Source organism: Carcharhinus amblyrhynchos, chromosome 15 (assembly GCF_965287045.1).
Source record: "Carcharhinus amblyrhynchos chromosome 15, sCarAmb.v2.hapA, whole genome shotgun sequence".
Classification (NCBI taxonomy): domain Eukaryota; kingdom Metazoa; phylum Chordata; class Chondrichthyes; order Carcharhiniformes; family Carcharhinidae; genus Carcharhinus; species Carcharhinus amblyrhynchos.
Window position 1 is genome coordinate 5,394,525 of NC_137338.1, and position 20,778 is coordinate 5,415,302.

The 20,778-nt window shown below is 44.0% G+C and overlaps 1 protein-coding gene across 3 annotated transcripts in view; it reads left to right on the top strand.

The window, feature by feature from the left end:
* The window catches only part of usp25 (ubiquitin specific peptidase 25), a 161,375-nt gene that overhangs the window by 56,264 nt on the left and 84,333 nt on the right, over positions 1 to 20,778 (top strand). For all 3 annotated transcript variants that reach the window (XM_080203374.1, XM_080203375.1, XM_080203376.1), the window contains exons 5-7: positions 5,439 to 5,601; positions 14,066 to 14,152; positions 19,229 to 19,366. In XM_080203374.1, the coding sequence (XP_080059500.1) occupies positions 5,439 to 5,601; positions 14,066 to 14,152; positions 19,229 to 19,366 (388 nt within the window). The remainder of the gene's footprint in view (positions 1 to 5,438; positions 5,602 to 14,065; positions 14,153 to 19,228; positions 19,367 to 20,778) is intronic.

Genomic DNA, 20,778 nt, shown 5'->3' on the forward strand with positions numbered 1-20,778 from the left:
AGTATGGTCCAGCACATAGTTCAAGTCTTCTCCCTCTCCCTCTCCCTCTCCCTCTCCCTCTCCCTCTCCCTCTCCCTCTCCCTCTCCCTCTCCCTCTCCCTCTCCCTCTCCCTCTCCCTCCCTCTCTATTTCTCTCTCCCCCCTCATGCAGTACAACTCTTTCAATGTTGCCAAATGCTTTCGGGGAGGTCTACCAGTATCCTTGAGAAGGAGATGAACAGGCCAAACAAATCTCCATGTGCATGATGATGACAAAGACTTCAGCCAAAAGTGCGCACACTTATTAAACCCTACACTTAAATCTATCCTGCAGTCAAGCCTGATGTGCTGTTGCATCCTTGCTTGCTGCCTTCACGTGGATGTGAACTCAAAATGACTTCACCAACTACGACCATTCACACCTGAAGGTATCCACCATAACTTCCTACAGTGATGTGAGCAGCCTCTGGTTTTCTAACGTTGAGATGACAATGTGGAGCATCAGTCTCTCAGCCCTGAAACTGCATCTATGGTGTTTCTTGTCACGCACGTTGATGTTTTAACTCTCCTTGAGTACTCGTGGTATCTGACATCAGGGGAAGCAAGAGATGTAATGACTGTGACGAACACGTTTGTAGAGGTCAAAAGGCAGTAAGCTGTAGGAAAATGACTTAGATGATGTTTAGCCAGGCAACGTATTCAACTGATGGCCAATGCTTAATTGTACACATGTTAATTTATTGATTAATTACTCTGATAATGTTGAAGAACTCAATCAGTGGCAGCTCATTATTGGACTCTGGATCCCTATATCTGCCTCGCTCTTAGTCACGCTTTCTGTCCCTGACAACAGACCAGATCTGAAATACCTAGTCTGAAGAGTGTGATGGCCTCTTGGAAACATTTCCGCTCCCTGATGCAAGTACCTGAAGACTCAGTGAAGCCTTCACTTCCCCCACCACACACACATGTACCTCTTCCTACCACTACGTCTCACACACACACACTCTGTGTCTCTCTCTCTCTCTCTCTCTTCCCCCCGCCCCAACGGACGAGAACACACCATGAACAGAAGGAACAAGGTGGAGGATAGAATGAAATGTGGAAGGCAGAAAGGGGACTTGTTGAAGTGGGTTGGGGAGAGTAGTATTGGAATAATAACGGCCAGGATTGTATTAAAGGCTTTCTTTCATTCTAAATGAGGAATTGGAAGCACCTTTCCACGTGTGGTTGGTTTGGTTTGTGCATTGTACAAATGTACAGGGGGCTGAGTGTAGGGTGACAAAATTTGCTGATGACACGAAGATTAGTGGAAAAGCAAGTTGCGCGGAGGGTGTGGAAAGTCTGCAGAGGGACCTGGATAGGCTGAGCGAGCGGGCAAGGACCTGGCAGATGGAGTATAATGTTAGCAAGTGTGAGGTTATCCACTTTGGCAGAAATAATGGTAGGCGGGATTATTATTTAAAGGGCGAAAAGCTGCAGCATGCTACGGTGCAGAGGGACCTGAGGGTCCTTGTGCATGAGTTGCAAAAACCCAGTCTGCAGGTGCAGCAGGTGATCAAGAAGGCGAATGGTATGCTGGCCTTTATAGCGAGGGGGATAGAATATAAAAGCAGGGAGGTCTTGCTGCAACTGTACAGGGCACTGGTGAGGCCGCAGCTGGAGTACTGTGTGAAGTTTTGGTCGCTGCATTTGCGCAAGAATATTTTGGCCTTGGAGGAAGTGCAGAGGAGGTTCACTAGGCTGATACCGGAGATGAGGGGATTGGACTGTGAAGAGAGACTAAATAGACTAGGTCTGTACTCACTGGAGTTTAGAAGGATAAGGGGAGATCTTATAGAGATGTATAAGATAGTGAAAGGGATGGATAGGGTAGAGGTAGAGAGATTCTTCCCGCTTGGAAAGGATAGCAGGACTAGAGGGCACAACCTCAAGATGGGGGGGGGGGGGGGGGGAGGGGGGCGCAGTTTACATCAGAGTTGAGGAGGAACTTCTTCACTCAAAGAGTGGTGAACCTCTGGAATTCTCTGCCCATTGAAGTGGTGGAAGCTATCTCGCTAAATATATTTAAGTCACGGTTAGATAGGTCTTTGACAGACAAGGGAATTAAGGGTTATGCGGGGAAAGCAGGAAAGTGGAACTGATCCACTTTAGATCAGCCATGATCTTATTGAATGGTGGGGCAAGCTCGAAGGGCTAGATGGCCTACTCCTGCTCCTATTTCTTACATTCTTATTGTGTGGAGAGGTGGAGCAGGTGTCAGTGACAGCACTTACCATGATATCATTGCTGTTGGGAAGTTTTGGGTTTGGAACTTGTGATTGGCAGTGGAAGGTTGTGCTTCTTATTCAGGACAATTGAGGAGTGCATACTTTCTTCTTAATGGTAAGGAGCTTGACACAAGTTGCCTATCTTGTTTTCAGCTGTTTTATTGCACTTAATGCTTGTGTTTCTTTATCGTTCTTTCAATGCTTCTATCCCAAAGACTTCTATTGACTGTGTCATTCTTTCTGTTATTTTGGGGAATGGTTGAGATGGGGGGTTCATAACTTCTGGCCATATTGAAGGGTGAAGGTAAGGGCGTTAAATTTAGTTTCAGAAGGATGGAAGAAGAGGCATTTTGATTTCAAATTGTTCATGTTAGCCACACCTCTGCAGTCCTGAAGATAAAAAAAAGGACAACTGTGTTACATGCTAACCCAGAATGCTTGATGGGGGTAGTGCTGAAAGAGATTAAATCTGCATCACCTTGTGCTGAACGTATCCTAGAATACTCCGTGCCCTCACAATCCTGAAGGGGGAAACTGTTCAGTTTCCCAAACAGCAACAGTTCTGACTTTGAACAAGAATTTTCCGGGGAAGTTATTAAAAGTAAGGAACTTTTGCACCAATACACTTGATCTCCCATTGCTTGTCCCTTTGTAGTGATTATACTCACATGTTTGCAGCATGCTGTTAGTGGACTGTACTATAGAAGGGATTTCAGTCAGTGCACCCATTCCACAATATTCATTTTTGAGAAGCAGCATTGTTTACAAACCAGCTTCTTCACTTTGGTGCATATTGTGCTATTTCTATACTTAGCTGAAAATCTAACTCCGTTTCAGATTCCCACAGCTTAATAACTGGATGAATGGTGTTCACTCACAATTCAGAGTTGCTTCATTTGTAATATTGACTATTGTGATACTTTTCATGCAAAGAAACTTTTAATTATTTACAGTAAGACTGTATATGCATTGTGGTGTACTGATGAACATTCTTTGTGAAGCTATGTGAATTATTAATTTGATTATTTGGAGTTACTTTGGTATATTGACATTAATGCTACAGAGAAATAGTTCACTCAACGCAGACATGCGATGGGCTTCTTGTACAGTACCATAAATTGGCCTCTTCCGTTCTATAGCCTGAAATGCTTTACATAGATGTTGCTCCAATTCAGAACAGACGAAACTGCAAGTGTGGTTAACGGTGAGAAGAAAATAACAGATTTTAGGAGGAGGACGATGACAGCATAGTTATGCCAGTGAAATGGGAAGATGCATGACGTTTTATACACAGGAATGAAGAGAAGTGGGGCATTTTTAATGGGGGTGCAGGAGCAGAGGGAGACCTGGGAGGGAGGGGTGAGGGATTGAATATACATAAATTGGCAGATTCTTCAGAGCTGATGAGACAAGAATAATGGAAAAAAGCAAATTACTGCAGATGCTAGAATCTGAAACCAAAAGAGAAAATGCTGGAAAATCTCAGCATCTGCCAACATCTGTAAGAGCAAATAGCTGATGTTTCGAACCCAGATGACCCTTTGTCAAAACTAAAAGGCATAGAAAGTAGGAAATATTTATACTGCAGGGTGAGGGAATGAAAGATGAGTCATAGTCACAGAAACCAGGGAAATAGACTGCTAATAGCTGTCCACAGAAAGAATAAAGGGTGTGAATGGCCAAACGGCAGAGAAGCTGTAAACTGTGACAGGTGAAGGTACTGGGGGAAGGAGGGGAGGAAAATGGTACAGAGGTAGAACATCTCCATGTTCTTAAACCTGGTGTTGTCAGCCTTCTTACAGAGGTCGAATGCAGAGAAGGGGAACTGGGGGTGGGGGTGTTTGAAAAGGTAAGGCAAGGAGGGATAAAGTAGGGGGAGAAAAAAAAAATGAAGTAAGACAATAAAGAAATAAAAGATAGAGAGCAGTAGAAAATGAAATAAAATAGAATGAAAACAAAGGGCTCAAGGTGGGGCAGAGAAAATCATCTGAAGTTGTTGAATTCGATGTTGAGACAGGAAGGCTGTAAAGTGCCGAGCCCGAAGGGGAGATGATATTCCTCCAGTTTGCGTTGAGCTTCACTGGATCATTGCAGCAGGCCAGGGACACACGTGAGCATCAGAGCAGGAGCTAAAAATGGCAAGCAACCGGAAGGTCAGGTCCTAATTGCACACAGACTGAAGTGCTCAGCAAAGTGATTGCCCAGTCTATGCTTGGTCTCTCCGGTATAGAGGAGAGACCAAGAATGGAATGGCTTCCTTCTGTGCTCTAGCATTTTATGAATCAGTAATTGTGTAGTTGGGAAAGTCTTCGTAATTCAAGGAGTCAAAGCACGAGCACATTGCAATCTCTTTCTCTGCAAGCTGAGGAACATGTTCAGTTAGCACTTGTGCATTCCCTAGGCAGCATTTTTTTATAAGAACATAAGAAATAGGAGCAGGAGTAGGCCATCTAGCCCTTCGAGCCTGCCCCGCCATTCAATAAGATCATGGCTGATCTGTCGTGGCTCAGTTCCACTTTCCCGCCCTCTCCCCATAACCCTTAATCCCCTCTCTTATCAAAAACCCATCAACCCACATCTTAAAAATATTTAGCGAGGCAGCCTCCACTTCAACGGGCAGAGAATTCCAGAGATTCACCACCCTTTGAGTGAAGAAGTTCCTCCTCAACTCCGTTCTAAACCGCCCCCCCCTTTATCCTGAGGCTGTGTCCCCTAGTCCTACTGTCTTTTTTGAGCGGGAAGAGTCTCTCCACCTCTATCCTATCCATCCCATTCATCATCTTATACGTCTCAATGAGATCTCCCCTCATTCTTCTAAACTCTAACGAGTACAAGCCTAGTTTATTCAGCCTCTCCTCATAGCTCAACCCCCTCAACTCCTGTATCAGCCTAGTAAACCTCCTCTGCACTCCCTCCAAGGCCAAAATATCTTTGCGCAGGTGCGGCGCCCAAAACTGCACACAGTACTCCAGCTGCGGCCTCACCAATGCCCTATACAGCTGCAGCAAGACCTCCCTACTTTTATATTTATTAACTTCTGCTTTTAACATTGCTGTGTTTGCTGCAGTTTAATTCTTTTACTGATTCTTGAAGGTGTGGCTGTCTGAATTAAGAAGAGATCTGAGATCATTTCCAATTGGATTGTCCTGACATTAGCTTATAATAAACATTGTTTTATTTTCATTTAAGAGTGCTAGAAGCCAGTATCGCAGAAAACAAAGCGAGCTTGAAAAGGACGCAAGGGGAGGTATGGAGTGACTCGATAAATCCGTACGATCGGAAGCGACAGGACAGTTGTCCTGTTGGGCTGAAGAACGTAGGAAACACTTGCTGGTTCAGTGCGGTCATTCAGGTGAGGGCGCCTTTTCGATCTTTCACTGAAAAGAATTTAATTTTCTCCACAAGCATGTGGTAAGGGGTTTACCCTTCGTTTCGGAGCATCAGACATATTCCACTGCATTCTCACTTTTCCTCTGAGATGTGATGTTTGGGAAGTGGGATTGAGCCCAACTCTGTCCCCACCTTGAGAATGCAGATTTGTGGCAAGAACCACAGAATGGTTGAATTACTTTGGGAAGCTGTAGCCTCTTCAAGTATCATTCTTCCAAGTCCAAGTTGCATTTATTAGGTGTATTCCATGACCCCGGGAATTCTCAAATCCTTTCTCATCCACTAAGGTATAGTGTGTCTCTGTTGTAGCCGAGGAAATGCTTCAACCAGTTTACGTGCAGAAAGATCCCATACATAATAAATGATCTAAAAATTTGTTTTTGTGATGTTAGATGAGCAATTACTATTGGCCAGGGCACTGGGGAGAACTCTCATGATCCATTTCAAACTAGTACCGCTTGATCTTTTAACTTCCATCTGAAAGGAAAGGTGAAGTCTCAGTTTAAGGTCCCATCTAAAAGACAGGACCTCCAGAGGAGGAGTTCTATGATCTATTTTTGAATGGGTTGGCTAAATGATTCAGTGGACAGTGTTGTGGAGATACTCCAAGCCCACTGTGTTCCATAATAGTTGTCTCGCTCCACTATCGGCTATCCTTGCCCCACCACATCCACTGCTGCAATGATTGCCAGCAACAGCAGATTCAGGAACAGATGAGCCGGGAAGTGATACGAGTGGATCAGGTAGCAGCTCCCATCTGAGTGACTCATTTGTATGTTATACTAGTTGTACTTGAGTTTAGTGGGGCAGCGTCCTCCAACACGTGGCCGAGTAAGTTACTCCAGTACTGAGGCACGTCCTATTTACCTAGAACATCTTTATTGGCTGATAGCTAATTTGCCCTCGTTCATCTCGAGCTTCCGGTGCACTCTACCCGGCATAGCATAATACATTATAAACCTCTTTAGATCTGTCTTTTTTGTTGCCATTGCTGTTGTTAGGTTTACTCTAATGATGTTTCCAAGCTATCCTTTTCCTCTTTCTGCTCCTGTTTTATTGCACTGTCTCCTGCTTTTCCTCACTATCTTAGAACTGTAGAATATGTTTATTGCCCAGAAATGCCTTTCAACCTGCAGTAGGTTTAGAGCCAGTCTGTTTCTTTGATTTACCTTGTCACTTCCTCTCAATTAGTTGGTATCCTGCTTCATAACATAGGCTTCTTAATTAAGAGCTACGTAGAATCATAGAATCCCTACAGTGCCGAAAGAGGCCATTCAGCTCAGTTGAGTCTGCACTGACCACAATCCCACCCAGGCCCTATCCCCTGTAACCCCAAGTATTTACCTGCTAGTCTGCCTGACACTTAAGGGGCAATTTAGCATGGCCAATCCACCTGACCTGCGCATCTTTGGACTCTGGGTGGAAAATGGAGAGCCCCCAGAGGAAACCCATGCAAACAGGAGAGAACGTGCAGACTCCACACATGGTGACCCAAGCTGGGAATTGAACCCAGGTGTCTGGTGCTGTGAGGCAGCAGTGCCAACAACTATACTGCCCCAAACATCTCTGCTTAAGCAGAAGGCTCCCTAATGTGGAGAGGTGTGGGTGCTTGAATCTAGAAGTGAAAGCAGACAAGGAATTCCCAGTTTGCCAAAGTCCACAATGCAGAAGTGACAGGAGCAAACCACAGTCCTAAAAAAAATGATGGATTTGACTCATAGCATAACTTATTGAGGAGGTGAACAGGGGATCTTGTAAATCAGTCTCCAACATTGCACAATTTAACCTTAACTTCTGACCCTGTTGGTGAAGCAGAGAGATCAAGATATTCCAGTTGGCACTGGGTGAAATAAGAAGGGCTTGGGCGTTGGAAGATGATGTTTATAAGATTGATATTGCATTTAGAAAATGTAGTTTTTTTTTACACAGACTTTTGTTTTGCATTCTTGATAATCACTTTCAGACTTTGGAAAACTGACTTGGACCAAATTGGTCATTGTATTGGCCGTTGTTTTGATTTAGTTAAGGCTGGCAACAAGAGTAGGAGAGTTTTTTCCCCTTCGGGTGATTTGCTCCCGACCCCAGTATTTTTCTTTGGGGTAATTTGCTCCTGACCCCAGTCACAGCGATGTACGCTTGTGCATAATTGCCACTTGCTCACTGTCTTGCTACCTTGGCCAATAGATGTTCCTTGTGCCTGAGCCCAGACTGTCATTGGTGGATGGGTCCATTTCCAGCCAAGTTGAATTCTGTCCCATTTGAGTATTGGCTGCTGTGATGCAGTGGGCAGGTGTGAGGGGTGAGCTAGATGCCTATGATATTGACAGTAGGGGAGAGGGGGAAGCTAGGATGTATGGGGTGGGTGGGGAGTGTCAGACTGATATTGGAGGATGTGGTATGGTGGAGAGAGTTTCCTGCATTGGGTTGTGGTGGGTCTGGGAAGAGGTAGGATGGGGAGAGTTATACCCATGTGAAGATTGAACTGCAGTGAAGGAAGAACCACATGCACTTGATGTCAGCTGCACTTTTATATAATGTGTTTATAAAAAGTGCCTGTGATTTGCAATCAGATGCCATTCAGTGTAGGTGTAAACAAGTGATCATTACTGTTTCACTGCATCAGATTCAGTTGCAACTTGGCAAAATGTCATAAAGGATTAATGACTTCACAGGGCTTTCACTGTCCTTCACATGCCTATTTGGAAAGCTCATAGGCCAGAGGTTAAGTACAGAAATGCCCTGTGAATTATTATTGAGCAGACTTAGTTGACATGTAGAAAATTCTTTTTACCTCTAATTCTTCTCCCTTCACCACCCATCATTCAACCTATTGACTCCTCAGTTAGATGTGGCAACTGTATACTGAGTCTGCACAGACTAGAAATGATATTTTGGCATTGGACTGGAATTAAAAGGTGTCCCTGTAAGTGCAAACATCTCATACGCAGCCAAGGCCAGGAGCTTGAAGTTTCGGGAATCATGAATCACACGCCTACCCTGTGCTCTGAATGGCACCCTGCTGTCTTGATGCATAGCCACACTGCACCCTGTATGGAAATTTCCGTTGCCCCATGCGAAAGTTGTTTGCATATATGAGAGGAAAGAGGATGCAAAATTGCACAATGAGAAAGCACCCTTTGACCACTAAATATTGCCTAAATGTATTTTGATTTGTACCCAGGGATCTTCAAACTGTGATCTGTTGCCCAATGAGCTAATCAGCCTGGTGTTCGACAGGTGAACCTATTCTACCTCAGCTCGTTAAAGAAGTACTGCATTTACATATAAAGCCCGGGGATGTTCCAAAGCATCTTAGACAGTGAAGCACTTTTGAAACATAGTTACTGTTGCAATGTAGGAAACACGGCAGCCAATTTGCACGTAGTAAGCTGAAATGACGTAACAGCTGATATTCTGTTTCTTGCTGGTTCAGGGATGGGTGTTGGCAAGGACACCAGGGAGAACTTCCCTGCCATTCTTTGAATAGCACTGTGGGATTTTCACCAGTGAGATCAGCCAGTTCAATGTCTCACCTGATAATTGACACCTCCCACAGTGTAGCTCTCCTCCGGTGCTGTACTGGAGCGTCAACCTAGATTTGGCACTCGTGTCCCTGGAACAGAACTTGAACCCGTGTCTCAGACTCCACAAGCATGGAGGAATTGGGTGACCACCAGGCAGTGCAAGTGTGCCAGGCAGGCAGTGCAGAAATCTCCTGTGGCTATTTCCCTGCAAAATAGATGTACCATTTTGGATACTGTTGAGAATGACTTTTCAGGGGAAAGCAGCAACAGCCAAATCTATTGCACCAGGTTGGTTCTGCTGCAGAGGGGAGGAGTAAAAAGTGTGAGAATGCAATAATTATAGGAGATTTAATTGCAAGGGAAAGAGATCGGTATTTCTTTTAGCTGCAAACAAAACTCCAGGATGGCATGTTGCTTCCTTGTTGGGAGGGTCATGGATGTCTCTGAGCGGCTGCAGGACATTCTGAAGGAGGAGGGTGAACAGCCAGTGGTCATCGTACACATTGATACAAATGACATAGATAAAGAAAGGGATGAGGTCCTAAAAGCAGAATGTAGCGAACTAAGAAGCAAGCTGGAAAGTAGGACCTTAAAGTTGGTGATTTCAGGATTGCTACCTGCGCCATGTGCTAGTCAGAATAGAAACAGCAGGGTGCATGGGATGAATGCATGGCTGAAAAGATGGTTAGAAGGGGAGGGTTTCAGATTCCTCGGGCATTGGAACTGATTCTGGGAGAGATGGGACCTGGACAAACTGGATGGGTTACACCTAGGCAGGATGGAGGGGGAGGTGAGGGGTAGGGTACTTGCTAGAGTGGTTGGGGAGGGTTTAAACTAACACAGCAGGGGCAGTGGGAGTCTTTACAAGGATTCAGAGCGTGGGGAATTAAGAACAAGAGGAAAAGACAGTAAGGAAAATAAGGAAAGTCATAGGTAGAGAAATCAAGGGCCAGAGTCAGATAAGGTCGAGTAAAAATTAGGAAAGGGCAAATAAATAATAAAAGCGCTGACCTTAAGATTTTGTACCTGAATGCTCCAAGAATTGAAAATAAAATGGATGAATGAATTGCACAAATAAGTGTGAAGGGGTGTGACATAGTTGGTATTAAGGAGACATGGCTCCAAGAGGACTAAGGATGGGAACTAAACATTGAGGGTTATTCAGTATTTACGAATGACAGATAGAAAGGAAAAGGTACTAGAGTTGCATTGTTGATCAAAGCTGATATTAATATGATATTGAGGAAAGATATTACCATAGCTGATGTGGAACCTTTTTTGGGTCGAGTTAAGAAACAACAAGGGGCAAAAAATATTGGTGCGAGTGGTACACAGACAACCAAGCTATAGTGGTAATGTTGGGAAAAAGCATTGGACAAGAAATCAGAGATGCGTGTGATCAAGGAACACCTGTGATTATGGGCAACTTTAATCTGCATGTAGAATCATGCAAGTTTATAGCGTGGGAACAGGCCCTTTGGCCCAACTTGTCCATGCTGCCCAGCTTTTACCATTAACCTAGCTCCAGTTGGCTGTATTTGGCCCTTACCCCTCTATAACCATCTTACCCAGTTATCTGTCTAAATACTTTTTAAAAGACAAAATTGTACCTGCCTCTACCACTACCTCTAGCAGCTTGTTCCAGATACTCACCACTTTCTGTGTGGAAAATATTGCCCCACTGGACCCTTTTGTGTATCTCCCCTCTCACCTTAAATCTATGCCCTCTAGTTTAAGACCCCCCCTACCTTTGGGAAAAAATATTGACTATCCAGCTGATCTATGCCTCTCATTATTTTATAGACATCCTGAAGCTCACCCCTATGCTTCTTACGCTCCAGGGGAAAAGAGTCCCAGTCTATCCATCTTCTCCTTATAACTCAAACCATCAAGTCTTGGCAGCATCTTAGTAAATCTTTTCTGCACACTTTCTAGTTTAATAATATCCTTTCTATAATAGGGTGACCAGAACTGTACACGGAACTCCAAGTGTGGCCTTACCAACGTCTTGTACAACTTCAACAAGATGTCCCAACTCCTGTATTCAGTATTCTATCCAATGAAACCAAACATGCCGAGTGCTGCCTTCACCATCCAATCCACCTGTGACTCCACTTTCAAGGAGTTATGAAGCTGTACCCTGAGACCTCTTTGTTCTATAACTCCCCAACGCCCTACCTAAGTAAGTCCTGCCCTGGTTCAATCTGCCAAAATGCATCACTTTGCATTTATCTAAATTAAACTCCATATACTATTTGTCAGCCCACTGACCCAATTGATCAAGATCCCGTTGCAATCCGCGCTAACCCCTTTTGCTGTCCACTGTACCACCAATCTTGGTGTCATCTGCAAACTTACTAAATGCCTCCTAAATTCTCTTTCAAATTATTAATATAAAGGACAAATAACAGTGGACCCAGCATCGACCCCTGAGGCACACTGCTGGTCACAGGCCTCCAGTTTGAAAAACAGCCTTCTACGACACCTTCTGTCATCAAGGCAATTTTGTATCCAATTGGCTACCTCACCCTGGATCCTGTGTGATCCCAATATAGATTGGGAGAGTCAAATTAGTCACAGTACAATAGAAGAGGGATTTCTGGAGTGCATACGGGATGGTTTTCTGGAGCAATACATTGAGGAACCAACAAGGAAACAGACCATCTTGGACTGGGTGCTGTGCAGCGAGAAAAGATTAATGGCAGCTTTGACAAACGGTCATCTGGAGTCAAAGTTGGTTCTATTCTATCCCCACAGATGCTGTCAGACCTGCTGAGAAATTCCAGCACTTAATGGTTTTGTTTCAGATTCCAGCATCTGCAATATTTTGCTTTTATCTTATTTGGCAGTTTAGTTGTGGGGAACTCTTGGATTGGTGACCGCAATATGGTAGAGTTCCTTGTCAAGGTGGTTAATGATATAGTTGATTCTGAGACCAGGGTGCTGAATGTCAATAAGGTAACTATGATGGTATGAGGCATGAATTGGCCTTGATGGACTGGAAAGCATTGCTGAAAGGAAGGACGGTGGACAGGCATTTAAAGAATGAATAAGCGCACTCCAGAATTTGTTTATCCCTGTTTGGCTCAAGACTGGTGAGGAAATTGTGGTCAAACCATGGCTTACAAGGGAAAATAGCTAAAGTATCAGATTCAAGGAAGAAGCATACAAATTTGCCAAAAAAAAATAGACTTGAGGATTGAGAGCAGTTTAAAATTCAGCAAAGGGGGAACCAAGGGATTGATTAAGAAGGGACTTTCTGGGAGGATATTTTCAGAGACTGGAAGGAGGCGGCTCGCAAGAATTCCACGATGAGTTTTCCAGCAGTGGAGAGTAGGGAGATTCCTTGGTAGTTTCCACGGTCTGCATTGTCTCCTTTCATGAAGATGTGGCATCCCTGAGGTCAGCGGGGATTTCTTCTCTGATCCAGATTCCCACATTCTACGGTGCAATAGCTACATATTAAATATTCTTCAATGGCTAAAAGGCACTTTGGAATGTACTGAGGTTGTGAAAGATGCTGTGTAAATGCACATTCTCTTTCACATATTTTCTTTGTTCACATGTTCACACATGACACGAAGATAAGTGGAAAAGCAAATTGCGTGGAAGGCACGGAAAGTCTGCAGAGGGATCTGGATAGGCGGAGTGAGTGGGCGAGGACCTGGCAGATGGAGTATAATGTTAGCAAATGTGAGGTTGTCCACTTTGGTAGAAATAATAGTAGGAGGGATTATTATTTAAAGGGCAAAAAGCTGCAGCATGCTACGGTGCAGAGGGACCTGGGGGTCCTTGTGCACGAATCGCAAAAACCCAGTCTGCAGGTGCAGCAGGTGATCAAGAAGGCGAATGGAATGTTGGCCTTGATAGCGAGGGGGATAGAATATAAAAGCAGGGAGGTCTTGCTGCAACTGGAGTACTGTGTGCAGTTTTGGTCGCTGCATTTGTGAAAGGATATTTTGGACTTGGAGGAAGCGCAGAGAAGGTTCACTAGGCTGATACCGGAGATGAGGGGGCTAGCCTATGAGGAGAGATTGAATAGACTGGGGTCTGTACTCGTTGGAGTTTAGAGGGCTGAGTGGGGGATCTTATAGAGACATATAAGATAATGAAGGGGCTTGATAGGGTAGAAGTAGAGAGATTCTTCCCGCTTAGAAAGGATAGCAGAACTAGAGGGCACAGCCTCAAAATAAGAGGAGGGGGTGCAGTTTAGATTGGAGTTGAGGAGGAACTTCTTCACTCAAAGGGTGGTGAATTTCTGGAATTCTCTGCCCATTGAAGTGGTGGAGGCTACCTCGCTGAATATATTTAAGTCATGGATAGATTGGTTTCTGATAGACAAGGGAATTAAGGGTTATGGGGAGAAAGCAGGAAAGTGGAACTGATCCACTTCAGATCAGCCATGATCTTATTGAATGGTGGGGCAGGCTGGAAAGACTAGATGGCCTACTCCTGCTCCTATTTCTTATGTTCTTTGCTTTCTGTTTTCCCTCTCATCATTTGATAAGTTCGTTGTTTTTTGTGAACAGGTGGCACAGTGGTTACCGCTGCTGCCTCACAGCGCCAGGGACCCAGATTCAATTCTCAGTTTGGGTGACAGTCTGCGTGGAGTCTGCACGTTCTCCGTGTCTGTGTGGGTTTCCTCTGGGCGCTCTGGTATCCTCCCACATTCCAAGCGACGTGCTGGTTAGGTGCATTGGCCATGCTAAATTCTCCCTCAGCGTACCTGAATGGGTGCTGGAGTGTGGCAACTTGAGGGATTTTCATAGTAACTTCATTGCAGTGTGAATGTAAGCCTATTGTGACACTAATAAATAAACTTTATTTTCTCTTTACATTACGTAACTTGTGAAACTCCATCACTGTAGTTAATGTATCTTTTTTGTCTTCCTTTCCGTTTAGTCTCTCTTTAATCTGCTTGAGTTTCGGAGACTCGTCCTCAACTATGTCCCGCCAACTGATCCTCAGGATGTACCTCAAAATCAAAAGGTTTGTGGCTTCCGTGTATCTTTGACAATGCATGCAGCTGGTGTGGGATGATGGACAGGATAAGCAGCCACCTCACCACTTGCAACAAATACAGCTAATTTAATTTAATCTGCGGTAGACGTTCAAGTGTTGCCATCTCTGGCTGGAGATATTCCTGTGGGACACCATCTTGTGATCCCTCTGCCTCAAACACCCTCAGACTCCAGCTGCTGGGTCTTTCAACACAATTGTCCTGGCGATGCCATGCCTTTCCACGGCCAGTTTATAATGTTTTGTTATCTTTTGGATAATTCCCGACTGTCAGTTAAATAACCTTCCCACCTCCTATCAAATGAAAACTAAGAAATAAGCATTTTTAATGGTTTTTCACCTGGGTTGTTCGAAGGAGATTAATTTTTTAATTCTTCTGACATGGTTCTGACAACCTTACCTGGCTGACTTCTACTGTAGCCTGCACTTGGTATGTAAGCAGGCCTTGAACTGGTATATTAAAAAAAATATAGATAAACCACCTCAACTTTCACTGTTTAGGTTTTGTTTCTCAGAATCCCTGTCTGATCGCTTCTGAAAACAAGCTGTCTGCGATTAGATGCTGAGATCTCTCTTAATCATTTGTGGGACATGAGTGTCGCTGGCTGGCCCGCATTTATTGCCCTTGAACTGAACTTTCTCAGCCATTTCAGAGGGCAGTAGAGAGTCAACTACTTTGCTGTGACTCTGGAGTCTCATGTAGGCCAGAGGGCAGGTTTCCTTCCCTAAAGGAACATTACTGAACCAGGTGGGTTTTTCTGGCAATCAACAATGGTTTCATGGTCATCAGTAAATTCTTAATTTCAGAGATTTTTTTTATTGAATTCAAATTCGACCAACTGCCGCGGTGGAATTTGAACCCGGGTCCTCAAAACATTAGCTGAGTTTCTGGATTAATAGTCCAATAATAATAACACTGGGCCATTGCTTCCCCAATAATACTGCATGCTGTGACTGCCCTTTCTCATGACCTGATGTGTAACACTATTCTGGCTATGGCATCAGGCTACTTGGGAGTCATTGCTCAAGATTTTCTTAAGGTTAACGTGCAGGTTCAATCAGCAGTTAGAAAGGCAAATGCAATGTTAGCATTCATGTAGAGAGAGCTGGAATACAAGAGCAGGGATGTACTTCTGAGGTCGTATAAGACTCCAGTCAGACCCCATTTGGAGCACTGTTTTGGGCCCCATATCGAAGGAGGGATGTGCTGGCTTTGGAAAGGGTCCAGAGGAGGTTCACAAGAATAATCCCTGGAATGAAGAGCTTGTCACATGAGGAACGGTTGAGTATTCTGTGTCTGTACTTATTGGAGTTTAGAAGGATGAGGGGGCATCTTATTGAAACTTACAGGATACTGCGAGGCCTGGATAGAGTGGATGTGGAGAGAATGTTTCCACTAGTCGGAAAATCTAGAGCCAGAGGGCACAACCTCATTCTAAAAGGGCAGTCCTTTAAACAGATGAGGAGGAATTTCTTCAGCCAGAGAGTGATGAATCTGTGGAACTCTTTGCCACAAAGGTTGTGGAGGCCAGATCATTGAGTGCCTTTAAGACAGAGATAGATAGGTTCTTGATTGATTAAGGGAATCAGAGGCTATGGGGAAAAGGCAGGAGACTAGGATGAGAAAAATCTCGGCCGTGATTGAATGGCGGAGCGGACTCGATGGACTGAGTGGCCTAATTCTGCTCCTATGTCTTGTGGTCTACCCCTCTTCCTCCTGTCGTTCAATCTGCCCCTGTAGTATGGCTTCTTTATTCAAGTCTTCACATCATCCATGCTATATGCCCTTGTGCAGATTGTTTTAACAAAATTAAAAGCAGTTTTTTTGCTGCACTGCTTGGTTTACGAGGATCTGGAATGAGACAAACAGTCATGGCCACTGACGTTTTTAGGATGTACATTCTGGAAGAATCAGATAGTAAACTTCCCTTAGTGTGAGAGATGGTTTCTTCTCCCAGTCTTTTTCTCCAGCCCAGACAGAGAACAATTACCTTGACCCCAGAGTTGTACTAAAATAGAATAACAAGTCACTTGTGATTGTGTTCTTAAATTAGCCTCATCTTCTTTATCTGCCCCTGCCCCCAACAACCTCTGGTAAACGAGGTCTGTCTTTGGTATCCTCTTCTTCCTTCCTGCTTCTCTGAATAGCACAGCTCTACCACAAAGATGTGTGTGTGTGTTGAGAAGGCAGCACCCTACCTGCTATTAGTACAGTGTGAGTGGGCTCAATTCATGGACTGTGCTAAATCAGATGATATCAGCTCAGGGTGTGATGCTCAAGGCCTCAGCGTTTCTGAACCAGAGAGAAGAAAATCAGGCAGGGTTCCTGTTCATAGTAATAATTATAGACTGCGGCTGGAAATTATATGCTGTACATGTCAAGTGAGCACGAGATCTTATTTGACCATGATGACCTCCATGGTTGAATATCTCGTGTGTGTCCCTGCCAATGTTAGGAGGTATGGTGAAGATTGGTAAAGAGATACCATGTACATCAATTTGTATGTTGGCCCATTCTGTGCAATTAACATTTCATGATAAACTTGATCAAATTTCTCTTGCTTTCTTTCCCTTAAGCCCAACTATAATGCTTTAATTTCGACATTTGCAGTTGTTCACCTATAGCATCTGTATTGGATCTAGGCTCCCAAGATAACTTGTGTCTTTTGTAATTGTACTGCAATTATTTTAATGGGGCCTGTTACTCTGCTGACTGCTCAACTGTTGCCTGGCACTGGGAGCAAGTAACTAGCCAGAAGTTAGGAGCATTGCATCAAATGTTGTTGCATGGTTTTTCAAGAAAGCATAGTTAGACCTGAGAGATTAAAATCCTGTTAGGATTTAGAGTAGCCCAAAAATCCCTGAACCTGGATCTGATTTTAAGAAGGAAATCGCTCAGTAACGACAGAGTATGAATTGTACATAAATTTTTGTTGATTGTATGCAAGTGCAGGCATTGATTGGTAGGAACAGACTGAAACTAGTTGTTGGGTTAGGAGGGGCATGATTATAATATGTCTCTGAATAAAAGCTAATAAAGGGATAGAAAAATTGACTCTGGTTCTATCCTTTGCCACTTGGCTTTCTGGAATAGAACAGTGGATGTCTCATAAAATAATCAGTTGCACTGATTTACAAAATTAGTTACCTTTAATTACTACTTTAAAAACATTTTTGGAGGGAGCTCTTTTCTCTGAGAGGTCACACTGTACCAAGTTATAGGGAGTGGGATAGCTTGATCTTGGGTTTGGATGTAGCTCGGCACAACATTGAGGGCCGAAGGGCCTGTACTGCATTGTACTGTTCTATGTTCTATAGTCCAACAGGTTTGTTTGAAGTCCCAAGCTTTCGGAGCGCTGCTCCTTCGTCAGATGAAGTCAGGTTGGGCCATAACCTGATATTGTGTGACCTCATCAGCTTGTCCACCCCAGTCCAAAACTGGCATCTCCACATCATTTTCTCCCTGAAGTTACTGGCTCAGTGGTTTGCTTTTTCACTCAGTCTTTAACATGTGGGTATTACTCCTGAGAAGATGGTGGTGCAATGTTTTCTTGAACAGTTGCAATCAATGTGGTATAGGTGCTCCCACAGTATGTTAGGCAGGGAGTTAAGATCATAAGATATAGGAGCAGAATTAGGCCATTCGACCCCTTGAGTCTGCTCCACCAGTCAATCATGACCGAAGTTCCTCAAGCCAGTTGTCTGGCCTTTTCCGAGTAACTTTTAATCCTCTTAGCAATCAAGAACCTACCTATATCTGTTTTAAGTACACTCAGTGACCTGGCCTCCACAGCCTTGCGTGGCAATAAATTCCACAGATTCACTACCCTCTGGCTGAAGAAATTCCTCCTCATCTCGTTTCCAAAGGGTTGTCCCTTTACTCTAAGGCTGTGTCCTTGGATCCTAGTCTCTCCTACTAATGGAAACATCTGTCCCACGTCCACTCTATCCGGACCTTTCGGTATTCTAGTAAGTTTCAATGAGATCCCCCATTCATCCATGGAGTACAGACCCAGAGTCCTCAAATGCTCTTCATTGGTCAAGCTTTTCATGCCCAGGATCATTCTTGTGAACTTCCTCTGGATCCTCTCCAAGGCCAGCACATCCTTCCTTAGGTACAGGGCCCAAAATTGCTCGCAATACTCCAAATGTGGTCTGACCTGAGCCTTTTAAAGCCTCAGCAGTATTTTTTATTTTGTTCATTCTTTGGACATAGACATTGCTGGCTGGCCAGTATTTTATTGCCCATCTCTAGTTGCTCTTGTTCAGAGAAAGTTAAGAGTCTTGCTGTGGCTCTGGAGTCACATGTAGGTCAGACTGGGCAAGGACAGCAGATTTCCTTCCCTAAAGGACATTAGTGAACCAGATGGGTTTTTCTGAGAATCAATAATGGTTTCATGTCATTATTAAATTCTTGATTCCGGATTTATTTTATTGAATTCAGATTCCACCGTCTGCTATGGTGGGATTCGAATCCGGGTCCCCAGACCATTAGCTGAGTTTCTGGATTAATAACCTAGTGATAATACCATTAGGCCATTGCCCCCTCCCTGCTCTTGCATTCAAGTTCCCTCAAAATGAATGCCAACATTCCATGATTTTTATCCACCGATGATGATGGAGCAGCTGATATAGATCCAAGCTGGGTGATACGTACAGTTTGAGCTGATGGTGTTTCCGGGCATCTGCAGCCCTCATTCTTCTGCGCTGTAGCTGTCATATGTTTCATCTGTTCTGTCAGCCCTTTATCCCTCCAAGGCACTAATCTTCATGTGGCCTCTGTGCAATGACTGTATTTGTTGTCTTTAATGAGCCATATCTCAGATAAAATCTGTTTCTGTGATAGAACTCAGCGTTTTGCAAAGGCTACCACCCACTTGCAGAATGTGTTTTCATTTCTTCCTTGCCTTAACCCTGGCACTAAATCTCCTTATCATAACATGTTTTTGCTCTTCTTCCCTCTTCTTTCCAATTTTTTCTGAATGAATAATCTGCTTTTGAGGGTATCACTGGAACTTGTGTTCATTTTCTTTCCACAATTTGCAGGAACGACGAAATCTTCCTTTTATGCGTGAATTGAGGCATCTTTTTGCGTTAATGGTCAGCTCCAAGAGGAAATATGTGGATCCTTCGAGAGCGGTTGAAATACTGAAGGATACTTTCAAATCTAATGACTTGCAGCAGGTAGGATTTGAGAAGGACTGAGATTGGAAAATTATTTAAATGTGCAATAAGTCTATCCTGCACCTAATTCCTTTAGTTCCTGTTGATTCAGTGCAAGATGTAACAGGCATCCAGACCAGAAAGTGGCAAGTTCAGTCTCTCTATGTGGCTCATAGTTTAGAGACTGCAATTGGTCTCAGCACTTTCAAATACCAGTTAAGGTTGCCACTGTAGTGAACTATGCTAGAGATTGGAGAGAGTTAGAGAGGCATCTGCTGTCCTGTCTTAAATACCTCCCATCCATTGACACTGTCTACACTTCCCACTGTCTTGGGAAAGCAACCAGCATGGTCAAGGACTCGCATGCACTGGACATTCTCTCTTCCACCTTCTTCCATTGGGAAAAAAATACAAAAGTCTGAAAATGCATGCCAAATAACTCAAGAACAGCTTCCTCCCTGTGCCATCAGACTTTTGAATGGTCTTATCACATATTAAGCTGATCTTTCTCCTCACTCTATCGGTAACTGCAGCATTATTTTCTTCACCCTGTCCTTGTCTTCTCCCCTATGTACTCTATGAACAGTATGTTTTGTCTGTATAGCCCACAAGAAACAATACTTTTCACTGTATCCTAATACATGTGACAATAACAAATCAATTAAATTCAATGCAAATACACGATCAACACTCGTCACATTCATACATGGAGTGATCACTTGGACAAGATGCTGGAGAGAAACATTTACTGTGGAACTCTAGCTAACAGTCTTGTACAGCTCCATTTCAGGCACCTACCATTAACATTTTCTCCATTTCCCATACCAGCTGCGTGGAAAAAAAATTGTGTCTGTCAGAAATTGCCTGTCCCTGTATCACCTTATTTGGGTTGATGTCAGATTCCATCTTAATGGTCCTGTGGGATGCTTTACTATGTTAAAGGCAGCAGTTTCGCAGCGTCATGTTGCAACTGTACACAACTCTGGTGTGGCCGCACTTGGAGTACTGTGTGCAGTTCTGGTCCCCACATTACAGGAAGGATGTGGAGGCTTTGGAGAGGGTGCAGAGGAGGTTTACCAGGATGTTGCCTGGTATGGAGGGGAGGTCCTATGAGGAGAGACTGAGGGATTTGGGATTGTTTTCGCTGGAAAGAAGGCGGCTAAGAGGGGATCTTATTGAAACATATAAGATGATTAGAGGTTTAGATAGGGTGGACAGTGATAGCCTTTTTCCTCGGATGGAGAAAGCTAGCACGAGGGGGCATGGCTTTAAATTAAGGGGTGGTAGTTATAGGACGGATGTCAGGGGTAGGTTCTTTACCCAGCGGGTGGTGAGGGATTGGAATGCCCTGCCTGCTGAGGTTGTAAATGCGCCTAGTTTGGGGGCGTATAAGAGATCTGTGGATAGGTTTATGGATGGAAAGGGATTGGTTT